Raw genomic sequence first — 16,843 nt, 5'->3', positions numbered from 1 at the left:
TTTATACCCGTGGCGCAGTATATTTAAACAGTAAATCTTACATATATGGAGTTTTTGAATTGGATGGGAATACAAACATACAGACACTGTGGCAATTGATGGACAGCTGAGAGATCTTAACTGTTCTAGTATGTATACATTGGAAACGGGAGGAACAAAGATGTCTTCAAGTCGTGAAACAGGAATAGGTAAGAACAAAATGGTCACAATAATCAAGAATGTTTTAGGAGATACAATTTTCCAATCCAAACTATCAACAGCTTACCAATGGCATGTCCAAACAAGCTGCGAACTCCAAGGGCCAAACCCTCAGCAAATTCCTCTGGTCCTTGTACTGCTCCCTGTGGTGCAATGTAATTAAATGAAGTACAGTTCATCCATACAATTCAGAATATATCACCATGGGATTTGCTGTTCAGATATCTCAGTGTTCAATGTTCTGTCATTCATAGCAGCATGCTTCTAGTTCAGCAACATGACTTTACATAAACTACAAATATTTTGGAAAAATTATAGAAATTTTCACTTAAGGGCTCATTAAGAGAGCCTTGTAATTGGAACAATCTGAAAATGACAGTAGTGAAATCATAAATTAGTAAAAAAAACTTTTGATGTGTTGCAATGTTCGACTCAAAAAAAATGCTAGATCAACAAGACTTGTCCATTGGGAAAATCATTAGCAAATACTGAAATCATAGAGAGAGTGAGTACTGTCAGAGTTGAAAATATTGATAATCTTCGACGGTTTTGCTCATTTGCATTATAGTATTCTTATCCATTTGTTTTTTACATACCTAACTTTAAGAGACGTTGAACTTGAGTGGCTGACACAACAGAATTGACACAAATGCTGATACATATTGCAAAGAACTGGTGATATTGGGTATTATATTGATGGTGCAAATGCAGCGATCTGATTGGCTGAGGCGTGAAAAGATCCATGGTATATTTGCAATATACCACGGTTGGCGAACATGAACGGCAAGTGCAAAAATCCTTTTTTGATGTTTAATCCCAAAATTTCAATATACTGTTATGATGTAATAGCAATAAAGCGCACCCAACAATGGTACACCACTCAATTTTGACCAGTCCACTTCATATATGCACTCGCTATAGCTCATGCATACATGTCTTGAATTGGTCAAAATCTCATGGGATACCATCACTGGGGGTGCCTTATTGTTTAAATAACCGATCTATCATATACTCATGCCCAGAATTTTACAAATGATATGACAAACCTTCAATTTTGAGGCTTTACTTTATTCTGCCTTGCACATAAATATGGAAATGTTTGTGTAAACAGGCTTTATTCATGAACTGTACAAAATTCACCACCATGCACAACAAATCCGCCATATCTCAATAAACATCATTAGAAAAAATACCGAGACATAAACTAGTCATATAGGAAGAACTTTTTATGGTGCAATATGTCATTCCAATCATTACTGATTAAAAACTTTCCTCTGCTTTAAATCTCTCTCAATTTCAATCACACTTAATCATCGTACGGAGCTGAGAGGGCCAGCCGTTTTGTTTGTTTACTCTGCGACTTGCCACGCCAAAAGTTGTCATTGCTATCATGTGGTGTGTTCACTACCTATTTAGAGGTAGACTGTGCCATGAGAACGGCTTGTCCAAAATTGACAGGAGACCAAATGGAATAACCAGAGGATAACATTACAAAATTCAACCCATTATTCCTGTATTCAGCTATCAGACTGAAATATCATGTTCCTCAACGCCCTTCAATTTTTTAAGCAACATAGCATCCTAGGCAAGCAGCAGACGTTTTGTTTACTTTACTTTCGATCAAATCAGTAAGTTGCAACTTTATTTTGCAAACACTCCCAAAGTGATGATGTTTATAGTGCATCTTGGCATTTACAGTAAAACATCACAGCTGAGATTTTTTGGTAAACTTCACCAGGATGAAGCGATATGGACATGGGTATATGATAAAGACAACAATAGACTGATATACATCTATAGAGACAGATACTGGATGCTGGCTTGTAACCACCTTCATAGCTTCTTTTGTCATATTTATATGCAACTGGAAGCTAAATATTGTATTGACTAATGATGCTGAAATTGACTCTAATAGAAACTAGATATAATTTAGATATCAAGAATGGATCAATCATTATGCAATAAGAAAAGAATAACAACATGGCTACATCTCACCTGGTATGGTTCATAGAAAAGATCTGTGACCCCTTCAGTAAGTCCACGTACAAAACCAAAGGGATTACCAAGTACATCCAAACCCAATACCAACACATAGGCTTGCTTGATAGCTTGACTGGAGTAATGTTTGACGCATTCATTGCTTAATTCCTTACTTGTATAAAACTGATGTTGACGTTCAAAGAAAGCAAGCCTAATAGAAGAAGAAATTGTATAAGAGAGAGACAATTAGCATATGTAGCATATAGAGGACAATGAAAACACCATGATATGTCAAATTTACTTATCATATGAATTAACCAAAGTACAGTCATCATGAGTCATGATACGTTACCTGTACATCACATAAGAATAATTTCTAAGAAGTGGCTTTTGGGAAGACGTGAAAAGTTGAAGTCAGATGATGGACAATGGATGCCATCGGTAATTGAACCAAGTGGAATTCCTCTGCTTCATTGACAGTTGGAACACATGTGACGCTTTTTCACATGACAAAAATTTGAATTGACACTTTCAATGCAAGTTTTCACATGAAGTTTTCTTCGCTTTATTTCTGGATCAAGAATGCATTAAACAAAGTTCAAATTCTATGTATAAGTCCTTTTCAAGATGTTGATTAACACAGAGATTTTTGTAAATTATCAGTTGATACATATCCAAATTATGGCTCAGGACATGACAAAATTGTAAAAATAGCGTCAAGGACACTGAAGCTCCTCAAGTGTGAGGCCAGTTGAAGTAGTTGGTTGTTGGTAAGCAGTAATTGACTTGGAGGCATGGGGTTGGGATACGGGATACACAAGATTTGTGTTAGATACATTTAATTGTATATACGGCATGATTTGGCGCATTAATATAAAAAAAAGTTGCATACATTAACACCAATCTATCCTGATGGAGTATGTGGCGGTTTATTATTAGGTGACTAGTAAAGTGAGTAAGCGCCATTTACTGCATTGGAATGCAGGAGAGCCACCGTAATTTCTCTGTCAGCACTCTAGTGAAAATTGCTTCATTGTGTTTTTCAACATTTAAATTTGTAGTATACAAGTGAATTGCATTTTCACATTGATCTGCTTGACCAGAAAATTCATCAGCCTTTTGCTGAAGTAGGTTTATATCTTCTTGTGTATATTGGCCAACTCTGAGACGATTAAGTAATTCTGCAAAATGTTTACCATCTTTCTGTCTGCACAGGCGCAATAGAGAAATAAATATGCAAAAAAGATGAAAGGCTACAGTAGTATTTGTGAAATTGAGCTCAAAGGTCATCGAAGTCATGTGACATTTTGTCAAAAAAAATTGTATCCCATAGTTATCCCTATATACCAAAAATCAGACCTCTAGCTCTATTGGCTTGCCCAGAATTAGATATGTGCATAATTAATAAGGTACAGGATATGGCACCATACGGTCTCCCATCATACCAAATGTGAAGGGTGTAGCACTTGTGGTTATTGAATTATGGCCATATATGTATATTTGGGTTCAAAGGTCAGCCAGGTCACATAATATTTTGTCAAAACAAATTGTATCTCATAGTTATCCCTATATACCGAAAATCAGACTTCCAGCTCTATTGACTGGCCCAAAATTAGATACATGCATAATTAATGAGGTACAGGATGCGTCATCATTAGGTGTCCTATCATACCAAATATGAAGGGTGTAGCCCTTGTGATTACTGAGTTATGAAGAAATATCTATATTTGAGGTCAAAGGTAATTGAGGTCACGTGACATTTTGTCAAAAAAATTGTATCCCATAGTTATCCCTATATACCAACCAGATATGAACTGAAAATGCTCACATGTTTCATTATATATTGCAGTTATGTGTAAATTTGAACCTTTGCCACATGTTTGCAACTTCATTGAAAGTATTATGATTAATATAATGAACAATAATCACTGCCGATTAATTCTAAAAGGTCATGAAGTGTACAAATATGTAATTAGCTGAAATAAAAATATTAAAGTTCTTTGACTGCTGTCATTGTATCACCATTTTATATAGCAAGTGTAATTACCGTTGGCCAAGTCCTTCAAGCCATATATGCCGAGCTGTGAAAGCTCATTAGATATGCAAATTATAAATTAGCTGACATGAAAATGTGAAATGACTTTCGATATTGTTTTAACCAGGTATAATCATCAATGTACATAGCATGTTTTGCCAACTTTGATCAAGTAAATCCCAGTATATATCCCTAATAAGCAAAGTTCATTAAATATGTAAATTAGGAATTGACTTAAGTAAAAATGCTTAATGATTTTCAATAATGTTGTATCATGGTATCTGCAATATGTGAAGCAAGTTTTGTCAACTTTGGTCAAGTCAATTCAGATATATATCTCTAATTAGGAAAGTTCAGTAAATATGCAAATTAGGAATTGACTGAAGAGAAAATGCTTAATGACATTCAGTAATATTGTATTATAGTGTCTTTAATGTACATAGCAAGTTTCATCAATTTTGATCAAGTCAATTCAGATTAATATCCCTAATTATGAAAATTCATTTAATATGCAAATTAGGAATTGGCTGAAGTAAAAATGTCTTTTGACTTTCAATAATGTTATATCACAGTATCTTTCATGTATAGAGCAAGTTTCGACAACTACAATCAAGTTAATTCAGATATATATCCCTAATTGGGAAAGTTCATTAATATGCAAATTCGGAATTGGCTGAAGTAAAAATGCTTAAAGACTTTCAAAAATGTTGTATCATAGTAGCTCCAAATACATGTAGCAAGTTTCATCAACGTCGGTCCAGTCAATTCAAATATATATCCCTAATTAGCAAAGTTCATTAAATGTGCAAATTAGGAATTGGCTAAAGTTAAAACGCTTAATGACTTTCAATAATGTTAAATAATAGTATCTTTAATATACATACTAAGTTTGGTCAATTTTGATCGAGTCAAATCAGACATATATCCCTAATTAGGAAAGTTCATTAAATATGCAAATTAGCAACTATCTTTCATGTAACCCCTTAATGGCTCCCACTGCTGATATATCTTGGTGTGATCAACATTTGTAGCAAATCTCATCAAATTGTGTGTAGTCGTTTTTAATGTATATCCGTTTTTTCTAAAGTCATTAATTATGCAAATGAGCAAAAAGTATGCAAGCCACACCCACCAAAAACTAATCAGTTCTTGCCATTTGCTAACTGAATATATGTACCAGATTTGATTCTGATCTGACTAGCTGTTTTTGAGATATCGGACCAACAGACAGACAGACAGACAGACAGACAGACATCGCTGCGACATATGCTCACGTGTGTAAACACGTGAGCAAAAAATCAGACCTCCAGCTCTATTGGCTTGCCCAAAATTAGATATGTAAATAATTAATGAGGTACAGGTTGTGGCGTCATAAGGTTTCCCATCATGCAAAATATGAAGGGTGTAGCCCTTGTGGTTACTGAGTTATGGACATATATGTATATTTGGGGTCAAAGGTCATCAAGGTCAGGTGATATTTTGTCAAAAAAATTGTATCCCATAGTTATCCCTACATACCAAAAATCAGAAATATAGCTCTATTATTAAGCCCAGAATTAGATATGTGCATTATTAACACAGGAAGTGGCTGGTCATGTGACATTTTGTCGAAAAACTTTGCTCCCATAGTTTTCTCTATGTACCAAAGACACATTGAAGTTGACAGCCAGTTAAAATCCGATCAAGCTGCAAAACTTAATTAGCCAAGGTATTGTGTATCAGCGATTTTTACGACATTAACAGCTGGGCTTGATGTGGTCTTGTTTATATCTTTAATCAGCTACACCTCTCAGTTACACATCACACCAGGGCCACTCCACTGTACGCCAGACAGAGAAACATAAACAAATCACTACACTTTGCAATGTCATGTATCTTTCTTTTTTATTCGTGATGAACAAATGAGCTTGAAAGTTCAGGAAGGTTTTGAAATTTTCGCTTGTCCAGTCTCAGCGAATCTACATATTTTGGGAATTCCTGACAATTGGACACAATGATAAGTTATCTGTTGCTTACAACGGTCTAATCATTGCAATCCTATTTCTTACAGATGAATCGAATCATGAAATACTGTGAGGGAACATTCTCATCACAGTATACCTCAAAAACAGAACGAAAGAGAAAGTACTAGAGCTGTTACAACTTTAAAAATACCTTAAAGCTAAAAATAGAAATAATAGTGAAAAATTTGTCTAAATGGTATAAATGAAATGAGCTACAAGTAATAGAACACATCATAATCATGTTTGCAAGTGTTTCAGTGAAAAGGATGTCTTGTAACAAACTGTCTTTTTTACGTTTTATTAGAATCATTATGTTGAAAAGGTTCTTGCAGTGCACCATTGAGTCCAATCAGGAACTCCACGAATACATTTACAAATGTATTTTGAACATGTAAGTTTATATGATGCTGGTCTAGCCGGTCAATAACCAAAGCTACCTGAACTTTCACGCTCACTTGTTCATCACAAATAAAAATGAAAGATACATGACATTGCAAAGTGTGGTGATTTGTTTATGTTTCTCTGTCTGACATTCATGGAGTGGCCCTGGTGTGTTGTGTAACTGAGAGCATGTAGCTGATTAAAGATGTAAACAAGACCACATCAAGCCCTGCTGTGTTAATGTTGTAAATCGCAGATACACATCTACGGAAGTTAGTTGGCCAAATCTTGACAGAAGGAAGTCTTGACAGAAGGAAGTAAAAGTTGACGCCGCCATTTCTAGTTTTCAATTCTAATAGCTCCTCAGTATATAAAACTGAGGAGCTAACAAAATGGCCACAAGGCAGCCATATTGCATCAGATTGTGAAACAAATTGACATGCATATGGGATAGGTCAATGTCCTTTTACAAACTTTGAATAAAATCCAATGATACATATCTGAGTTATCAAAGGTTATTATTATTATAATTATAATCTATAACGTACAGACTGTTATATAACCAGGGTATTTATCTGGGAATGTTATGATTTCATTATACATCTGTGTATATATAGGAGAGTATTTATGATAACAAATTGGGCCAATGGCACATGAGCTACTGTAGGATTTAAGTAGCATGGAAGACATGCACAGTATAATACCAGTTAGCAAGTGTACAGTCCTTTTGACAATATTCTTATGATTGATGAATTGTTTAGTTATATTCATATTTGCAAATCCTCCTGCATACAAACACAGATACGCATATCAGTGCATACCCGATAAGATATGCTAATCTGACTCATCTGAGGACAAAGGAACACACATCAAGTGCATGAAAGTAGATAAGAACCAGATATGAACTGAATATGCTCACGTGTTTTGCAACAGTTCAGTAATAGTAGTACGCTTCACAGAACAATAAGATATATGTTATCACTATATGAAGCAGGTTTTTTCAACATTGCACAGTACTCTCAGATTTTAATCACTAATTACAAAACTTTATTTAATATGCAAATGAGCTGTTAATTAACTTGACACTGCTCAATGCTTCATGGGACAATTAGATATCCATCAGATCAACATTTGTAGCACGTTTCATTTAATTTAATGCTGTAATTTTAGAGTAATGTCACTAATTACAAAGTTCATTAAATATGCAAATAATCCCTAAATTAACTTGACACTATTCAATGATTCATAGCACAATTAAATATTTATCAAATCAATATCTGTAGCACGTTTCACAAAATTTGGTGCCGTAATTTCAGAGTTATATACCTAATTACAAAGTTTATTAAATATGCAAATGAAACCTTAATTAACTTTACACTACTAAATGCTTTACAACACAGTTAGATATCTGTCGGATCAGTATCTGCAGCAGATTTCATCACATTTGGTGCAGTTATTTCGGAGTTATATGACTAATTACAAAACTTCATAAAATATGCAAATGACCTATTTGTTAACTTGACACTGCCAAATGCTTCTCAGTACAATTAGATATTTATCAAAACAATATCTGTACCCAATTTCAAAGACTTGGGTGCCGTAATTTCAGAGTTATATACCTAATTACAAATTTCATTAAATATGCAAATGAACCCTTAATTAATTTCACACTACTTAATGCTTTACACTACAGTTAGATATCAGTCGGATCAGTATCTGCAGCAGATTTCATCACATTTGGTCAAGTTATATTGGAGTTATATGACTAATTACAAAACTTCATAAAATATGCAAATGACCTATTTATTAACTTGACACTGCCCAATGCTTCAAAGTATAATTAGATATATATCAGATCAATATTTGTTGCAAGTATCATCAAGTTTGGTGCAGGAATTTCAGAGTTATCTCACTAATAACAAAAGTTCATTAAATATGCATATGAGAAGGTAATTGACATGACACTAAGAGTACCATCATAATGTTCTGAGATTGTCATCTGTGAAAAGTTTCATGAAATTTTGTGCAGTATTTCTTGATATATGTCTACACTGTCATTAACGTCTCCATAGGGAAACCATCGTACGGAAAAAAAACGATATTGCATAACTTCATTAAGGTGGTTGGAAAGGCTATAGCGTCAGTTATAAATTTCAACAAAACTATTAAAATATAAAAGTAGTCAACATTCTCTGTGGAATAAAAAAACTAGACATTTGGGCACAAAGGCATTGCAGAGTTATAGCCTGTTAAAACTTCTGAAAAACTGACCAAATAAGAAGAAGTTGGGGAGTCCTTAGTGTATTAACTATGGTAGAGGTCCCCTAGCTGTTAATAAAATGTTTTAAAGGGAACGTCATTATTTGCTGTTTTCAGGAAAGTTTGACAAGGTGGTGCTGGCATTCAGAGTGAGTGACTACTATTGTAAATGCATTTTTAGATTCTTTGAGTGTCAAAGAGGTGTCAAAAGTGAGATTAACAAAAAAAAACTGCTCTATGACTTCAAAGGAGGGGTGCAAATATGGCTTGTTTTCAACATTTTTGACAGAATAACAATTTTCCTACATAATTGTATACCAATTTAATCCAACTTTGAAATGAGATATGGACATGGAATTTTTACAGCCTATTAACAAGGTTACAGATAAGATTTGTACAGCACAATTTTCCTGTATTTGAAGTACTTTTTGAAAAATCACATTTTGAAATTTGAAAGAATTTTTAATAATTTTTTGATATATAAACCCATGTAAAATCATAAAAAACAAATTTTATTTACAAATCCTGCCGTACAAATCTTACAATAAATAGTGTCAACATATTTATAACTAATTTGGTAATATTAATACTATCCAATTACTATTAAATTCAAATATGTAAAAAAAATATAAAAAATTAAACTTTAATATTTACTGGTGTCATATTTCAAAATCATGGCTGCAAATATACAATTTTTATATTCTTTGGAGATAATATTGATTAAGGGAGTTATCCTGAAAATTTGAAGTAAATATCTTGATTCTAACACTTGAAACTTGACATTAACTCTGAGAAAAGAATTGGTGCAAAAATAGCCTTTCCAACCACCTTAATATGCAAGCCACACTAACCAAAATCTAATCAGTTCTTGCAAGTAGCATATGGTACCTGTGTACCAAATCTGACTTGAATCCGTTCAGGCGTTTTTGAGTTATCGTGTAAACAGACAGACAGACAGACAGACAGACAGACACACACACACACACACACACACACACACACACACACACACACACACACACACACACACACACGGACAGACAGACAGACATCGCTATGACAATAGCCCACGTGTTTACACACGTGAGCTAAAAATGAGCTGATAGAAACTTACTTGAATATGACATCCTGTACATTGGTAAGAGTGACACCAACACTCTGGAGAAGTAGATGAGCAGGGGCATTACTAGTTTTCTTAGTACTGTCACTACCAGGATCATCACCACTGTCATGCAAAGAGAAACTCAGATGAATCTGAAACGAAAGAGGTACAAAATATACTGTCAATGTTGTAACTAAACCCTTATACTTTCCAACTAAAGGATAGGTGCATGTAACATTGAACACAGATCATTATGTAAACATGTATTTTAGGTTTTAGCAACATGTTTATTCCATTCAATAGATAGATATCATGAACACATTTATGTTTCAATCTCTACATCATATATATCCCATTTTCAATACTTAAAGGCCAGGGCCGGGTATAAATAGCTAGCTGTTGGAGTTAGTTCATGCAATTTTGCATGGCTTGGGTAGCGTCACGCTCGATCGCTCCGTAAAAACCTTGCCAAAATGGTCACAGGCGAGGAAACTTAGGCGTCCATGCACCTATACCTAACTATGAATGTCTTGTGAATGAATGTATCGCTAACATTTTATGATTTGAGCATACATAAAGCTGATTTTGATCGATGAAGGTATTTCTCTTTGTCTTCAACTAGCGTGGCAGCCATAACAAAGGTCTGCAAGCTGTCAATCAAAAAAGGACGCCCTACAGGTGTGGATCAGTAAACGTTTGCAATGTCAACATGTTAGATATGGCACGGCATTGTATTTAAATGGGGCGACCGCGAGTGTTGTTTGAAGGGCAGACCCGTAAGCACAGGCACTCTTTAGCTGGGTAGTCTGATAAATAGATCTACTTTCAGCTCAATCTATCGATCCCGTAGTCAATATGCCCACCGCTGCAACCTAGACACTCATTTAGGTTGCAGTGGCGGGCATATCCACAACGGGATCGACAGATCAAGCCGAAAAGCAATCCATTTGACAGACTACCCAGCTCAAGCGCCTGTGCCCCCCCCTGCTGTATGTCACTCGAGCCATAGCGCTTTCTGTGTATAGACGTCGTACCAAGACACGCCGCTTTTTCAGATCGTGTCTTCCACAGAACTATCATTTAAAGTTCAGTTCAGTTCTTTAAGTTGTTGGCTGTCGTTGAAAATATTATTTTTATCGTCTTGCCGTTTTGAAAGATTTTGAGGACCTAAACGACATCGTGCGTTGCATTGCAATGAAATCCAATGTCAAGGAAAGGCGGTGACTTTTTTCAAAGTTGAATAAAATTTCCTTTCTAGTTGCGTTAGTCAATCAATCGAAATACTTTTGTTCACAAATGATTAAACCATAGACAGTGGACTGTCTCGTCGATTCTCCTGTCTATGATTTGATAACTGACTCATTCTTTCTCTTCTTTGTCTATCGATAAAAGTATTTTCATCTTCAATACTCTGTCCTAATTTGACAGATATAATATCCTAACCTATATTGTCATTAGTTTCTGACCAACGTACAAAAACTTAGCCCATTCACAAAAGCATATATTTGACAAGATGTTTTGCAAAATGGTGAATAAATATATTGGATGAACGGCCGTACTCTATGCATTGGGGAGATAAGCTTCTTCATGTTGCAGTCTCCCCGAAAAACAAAAAACAAACCCGGGGATGTTTAGGCGATAACAAAGGCATGACTCAGTTAGTTGAATAAAACAAAACTTTTCAGACACCATATTTTTATCTAAGCGTACACTTGTCAGAACGCCAGATATGAACCAAAAATGTCTTTGTATGATCAACATCTGCAGCAAGTGTCATCACAGATTTAGTGCAGTCATTCAGAATATAGATCTCTCATTACAAACATTGTTTCCCTGTTTAGCCAATCTGATCACCACCCTAATCACAAAAGGTCATTAAATAAGTCAATAAATAATTTATCAACAGGATGTCACTATTCACTTTTACACTAATGGAAGATCAACATCTGTACCATGTTTCATAAAATTTGATGCAGGATGTCTGGACGTATCACACTAATTAGGAAATGTCATTAAAGCTGCAAATTTGAAATTAATTAACATGATACTGATAAACGTCCTTGTACACAGTTAGAGCAATATGAGCTCAACATCTATACCAAGTTTCAACAAATCTGATGAAGTACTTCTTGACGTACCAGCCTAATTATGAAAATTCGTTAACACAAAGGAATGACACGGAGACAAGTGTTTGGCCGAAATCCGGGGTTATGCATGCACTGCCATGGCAGGGGCGACGAGGCGTCATAGCGGCCTGGATGGCGGTACCGGGCTCTGGCTACCGTGCATCGGGCAACGTGTTACCGGCCGCCCACAGCAGACCCATGACAGTACCCCCCTGGAACTTTATTGTATAAAGTAAGCAGTATATAGACGTACAATATCTTTTAGTGTGAGCTGCTAGCCTGCAGCGAGTCTTTATTTGTTTATTTATTTATTTTTTCTTTTGCGGAGGGTGGGCGGGGATTTTGTGGTGTGAACTTGAGCGTGGCAGAAGTTGAAATGGACGAGCTATAGCTTTGCTCACACTGATATGCGCATGGATAGTGACGTGGAGAGGGTGACGCAAATTGTTTAGATAACGGTAAAGGGGCAGTTGGTAGATAAGGTTACGTCACAAGTGCATCCAGCCAGCGGTAGTAGGTGGCGCATGGTGACCCACATATGTCAAGGTCTAAACCCTTTTCCCCGTGTCCTCCCAGACGTTAACAATGATTATAGCAAAGCCATAATCACCCATTAAATGTGCAAATACGCAATCAATTGACATGATATGATTAATGTCTTTGCATGCTACTACAACACTTTGAGATCAACATCGTTATCAAGTTTCATCAAATTTGCTGCAGTATTTCGAGACATATTTCCTTAATTACTGAAATTCACAAAATATGCAAATTAGCAATTTAATGACATGAACCTACAAAATGATTTTGCACAGAGTTACAGCTTTGGTATATGAATATCTGTACCAAGTTTCATGAAATTTGAGTGGGTATTTCTTGAGATTTATAAATCAGAATTATGTAAATTCATTAAATATGCAAATTAGCAATTAAATGACATGATCCTGCTAAATGTCTTTGCATACTGTTACAGCTCAGGTATATAAACATCTGTACCATGTTTCATCAAATTTGAGTACATTATGTATGTCATAGTGTACTATCCTTGTAATAAGTTTGAAAGGAATTGGCTCAGACATGTCCAAGATATCTGTGTGGACGGATGGACGGACGGATGGAACCCAAACCATAAGTCCCCCTGACTTTGTCCGGGGTAACTAATTAAAACATGCACACATGTGAATCTAATCTATCTGTCTTGCTTAATGAAGCTCGTATTGCTGTTAATGAGGAAAGACAGTTGGATGTTATATATACAGATTTTTCCAAAGCATTCGACAAAGTAAATCATAAATATTTAGTTTACAAACTTAGTAAGTATGGAATACAAGACGCCCTCCTTGACTGGTTTAGTAGCTACCTAACTAATAGATCCCAGGTAGTTAATGTTAAGGGGTGTAGATCAGACCCTGTCTTAGTTAAGTCCGGGGTTCCGCAGGGGTCACAACTGGGACCACTGTGTTTCATTCTTTATTTAAATGATATATTTGGTAATTTTAAATGTGGCTCCTTAGGCTTTGCAGACGATCTGAAGTTGTTTAAGATAATACGTAGTGTGAATGACTGTTCAATGTTACAAGAAGATATCAATTACTTGTCCACATGGTCTGAGAAATGGAAAATGCACCTTAATTATGCCAAATGTGTAGTTCTCGGTCTTTCATTGAAAAGATTGCAAATTGAGAGGGATTATAATATTGATGCTCACAACTTGAAGTCTGTTTATAGTTACAGTGACCTAGGCGTGACACTAGACACAAAGTTAACTTTTTCAACTCACGTTGATGGCCCACGCAGTGGGCGTAGCCCACCTAAGTGGGCCTCTGTTATAGGGTGGCGTTTGTTAGTCTGTATGTGTGTCTGTAATATGTATGTATGTATGTATGTCTGTGTGTGTGTGTGTTATGGATCATATCTCTCAAACTCATTCATCAAATGTCATGAAATTAGGTACACAGAATCTTTAGGATGGAAACTAGATCTGATAAAGTTTTGGTGGTTGTTGGTTCCATAGTTCAGCAGAAATTAATTTTTGAAGTAATATTTTGACCTATTTTTGCTCATTTACATAGCAAGGGAGGATGCACTAAATTATGAGGAGTGGGGCACACTGGACTTGGATAAATAGTATTTACTGTGACTACGATGTTTAGCTAGTGTGTTCATTCGAATGAGCTATTGTGGTACTGATGTTTTTAATTCTCTGTGTATGTCTGTATTAGTGTTTGTCTGTTTGTTTGTCTTTTTAAGAATTTTGACAATTTACTGTTTGTTTGTATATGTAATGAACTTTCTTTATTACAGATATACATCTGTATGGACTGACCAAAGTTGACAAAACTTGCTATATAAATTGAAAATACTCTGATATAACATAAGTGAAAGTCATTTAGCATGTTTACAAACCTAATAAGTAACTAAGGTTTTTAAGAGACTTTTCTAATTTGGAATATATATCTGTATAGATGACCAAAGTCGACAAAATGCCATGTATATTGATGATTCTATGATACGACACTAATATGTTCATGTAACAGTTTTAAATCTGCATTTTAGTAGTTTGCATATTAAATGCTTTTACCAATTAGGGACAAGAAGGAATGAAGGAAGAATATGACAAAAGTTTAAGAATTTTGCCATTTTGATGATATGATTACGTACCGTGGTGAAAGACATTTAGCATTGTGATATCACCTATATCTGCCGATTTGCACATATAACTACCTTAACTGGAAGGACTGTTATGGTAGAAGTGAAAGAAATTAGTTAATAAAGGGAAAGCAACTCCACACATCGTTCATATATTGGTGATTTGCGTTTAATATATAGTAGTGTGTATTTTTTGTTTCACTGTCTTGTGTATAGAACCGATTAGGCACGGCAATTTCCACATCTAATTTTAATTTCACATATTTTCCGATCTTTCACATTTAGATATTAAATTGAAGCTATACACAATGGATATTGCTAGTGATGTTAAACATAAGCATTTCAATCAAGTTAAAATCTAATGGCATAACCTTGGAAAAAGTGTCAAATTACAGACAACAGCAACATATAGAATAACACAGGAGCACTTTCATTTCATATCTAGTGTAAATACCATAAATACAATGCTGTGAATATGTCGGGGAAAATTACCCACGGTCAAAACCTTCACAAAATTTAGGAATATTTCTAATGTAAGTGTCTTATATTGCTCATAATAGCGTTTTCATGTCTATTTTGTGACAGCAAACCTAATTGAAGAGTAATTGCCTAAAAGCCTAAGAGGCCGTGGATAATTAAAGCTTGTGCATGGTAAACATAACTAATTGTGTTGCCCTCAACCCCTCCTAAACGAAAGTTTGGAAGGGTGAAAATCTAACCAAGTCTCATCCTCACTCTGCATCAGCATACCTACAATCAGTAATTACGTCGCTATGAAATCAAACATACACTCCCATCACCCTGGTATACCCCGTTTAAAATCAATCTCTGTTCAGCGAAAACTTGACAATGACCGACCAATAAAATGAAATGAATTGAAACAGTATTTCCAAAATGATTGGTACATTATTTTAAACATGCACTGAACTACATATATATCAAAAGAATGGTGTAGCGCCAGTGCATGCCACTCTGGCCTGGTATACGCAAAACAAAAGAGCGATATTTTGTAATGCATAAAAACGTGTAGCGAGATGTTGCGATAAAAAAAACATGTAGTGCAATTTTTGCACACGATAATCGAAATACAGCCAAACCCTCTCCCCCTAAAAATGGAAGTTGCGTTTGCCGTGCGCTTGTTTTAATTATCCATAGCCCTAAATAAACAGCCAATAATGGCATAAAACATTTTTATTTATTATTGATTTTAGGTTGAGGACTGCCCAATTCCAAGAATATTGTCATTTGTTCTAGAAATCACACATGTTTTAGCTGGAAGGGTGAGAATTATATTATGACCAGAAAAAAATTGGTGTTGTCATTCTGCTTTTTGAGATATTTACATTAAATCACAAATTACCCAATGATTTTGAGTACCAAATAATAAACACGACTTTATTGCAAATTTGACCCTTATAAAGAAAAAAAATACCCATGGTGGATAAAAATATTGTTATTTAATCACTACATGTACTATTTCCAATATAAACAACATATATGAAGTTACTGATTCAATAACAAAGATTCCACCTATTTGATATATTAAAACTTGTGGAAAAAGTGCTAAGTCAGCATGTTTGCATCAGCGGCTATTCAAAGGAAAACCTACTATCATCACGTTCTCTAAATATAAAGCATGATGGGATGGTATTTTTTTCAATAAAGCATCTTTCGATGAATCACTTGTGGAAGTTTCAGGAAACTGACTAGATTCTAAGTATGTTTTCTGACATTTCTATGCCATGGCTACTTTTGAATAATCACTTGCCTCGGTGGCAATGTCCTATAGAGACAAAAAGTTATACAGTATTCAAAACCCCACCTTATAGTACAAAACGATCCAGCCCTAGATCACGTGCAACATCAAGTGCGCAAGCGCATACAGTCAGCGTTGTGGTGAACAGAACAGGTGGAGAGAGTTGATCCAACGCTGATATAGTTACGTGCTAGCCGTGATCGATATGACTATGGCAGTGTATTACGTAGCTTTCTTTGAAGGCAGTACAGTGATATGTTGGGAACATACGTACAGCAGGTAAGTTATTTTATGGCTTTTTCAGAGTGTGAGGTGTCACGTCTGATCACAGGACTACAAATAAAGTAAGCATAG

General features: G+C 35.3%; 1 protein-coding gene across 3 annotated transcripts in view; it reads right to left on the bottom strand.

Moving 5' to 3' along the window:
- The window catches only part of LOC139117744 (intermembrane lipid transfer protein VPS13A-like), a 445,282-nt gene that overhangs the window by 74,023 nt on the left and 354,416 nt on the right, over positions 1 to 16,843 (bottom strand). For all 3 annotated transcript variants that reach the window (XM_070680994.1, XM_070680993.1, XM_070680995.1), the window contains 3 exons: positions 9,971 to 10,110; positions 2,194 to 2,389; positions 266 to 341 (listed from right to left, as the gene is read on the bottom strand). In XM_070680994.1, the coding sequence (XP_070537095.1) occupies positions 266 to 341; positions 2,194 to 2,389; positions 9,971 to 10,110 (412 nt within the window). The remainder of the gene's footprint in view (positions 1 to 265; positions 342 to 2,193; positions 2,390 to 9,970; positions 10,111 to 16,843) is intronic.

Source organism: Ptychodera flava, chromosome 18 (assembly GCF_041260155.1).
Source record: "Ptychodera flava strain L36383 chromosome 18, AS_Pfla_20210202, whole genome shotgun sequence".
NCBI classification, from domain to species: Eukaryota; Metazoa; Hemichordata; class Enteropneusta; family Ptychoderidae; genus Ptychodera; species Ptychodera flava.
The sequence above is the reverse complement of the archived record's forward strand: the minus strand, read 5'-3'. Positions and strand labels throughout refer to the sequence as shown.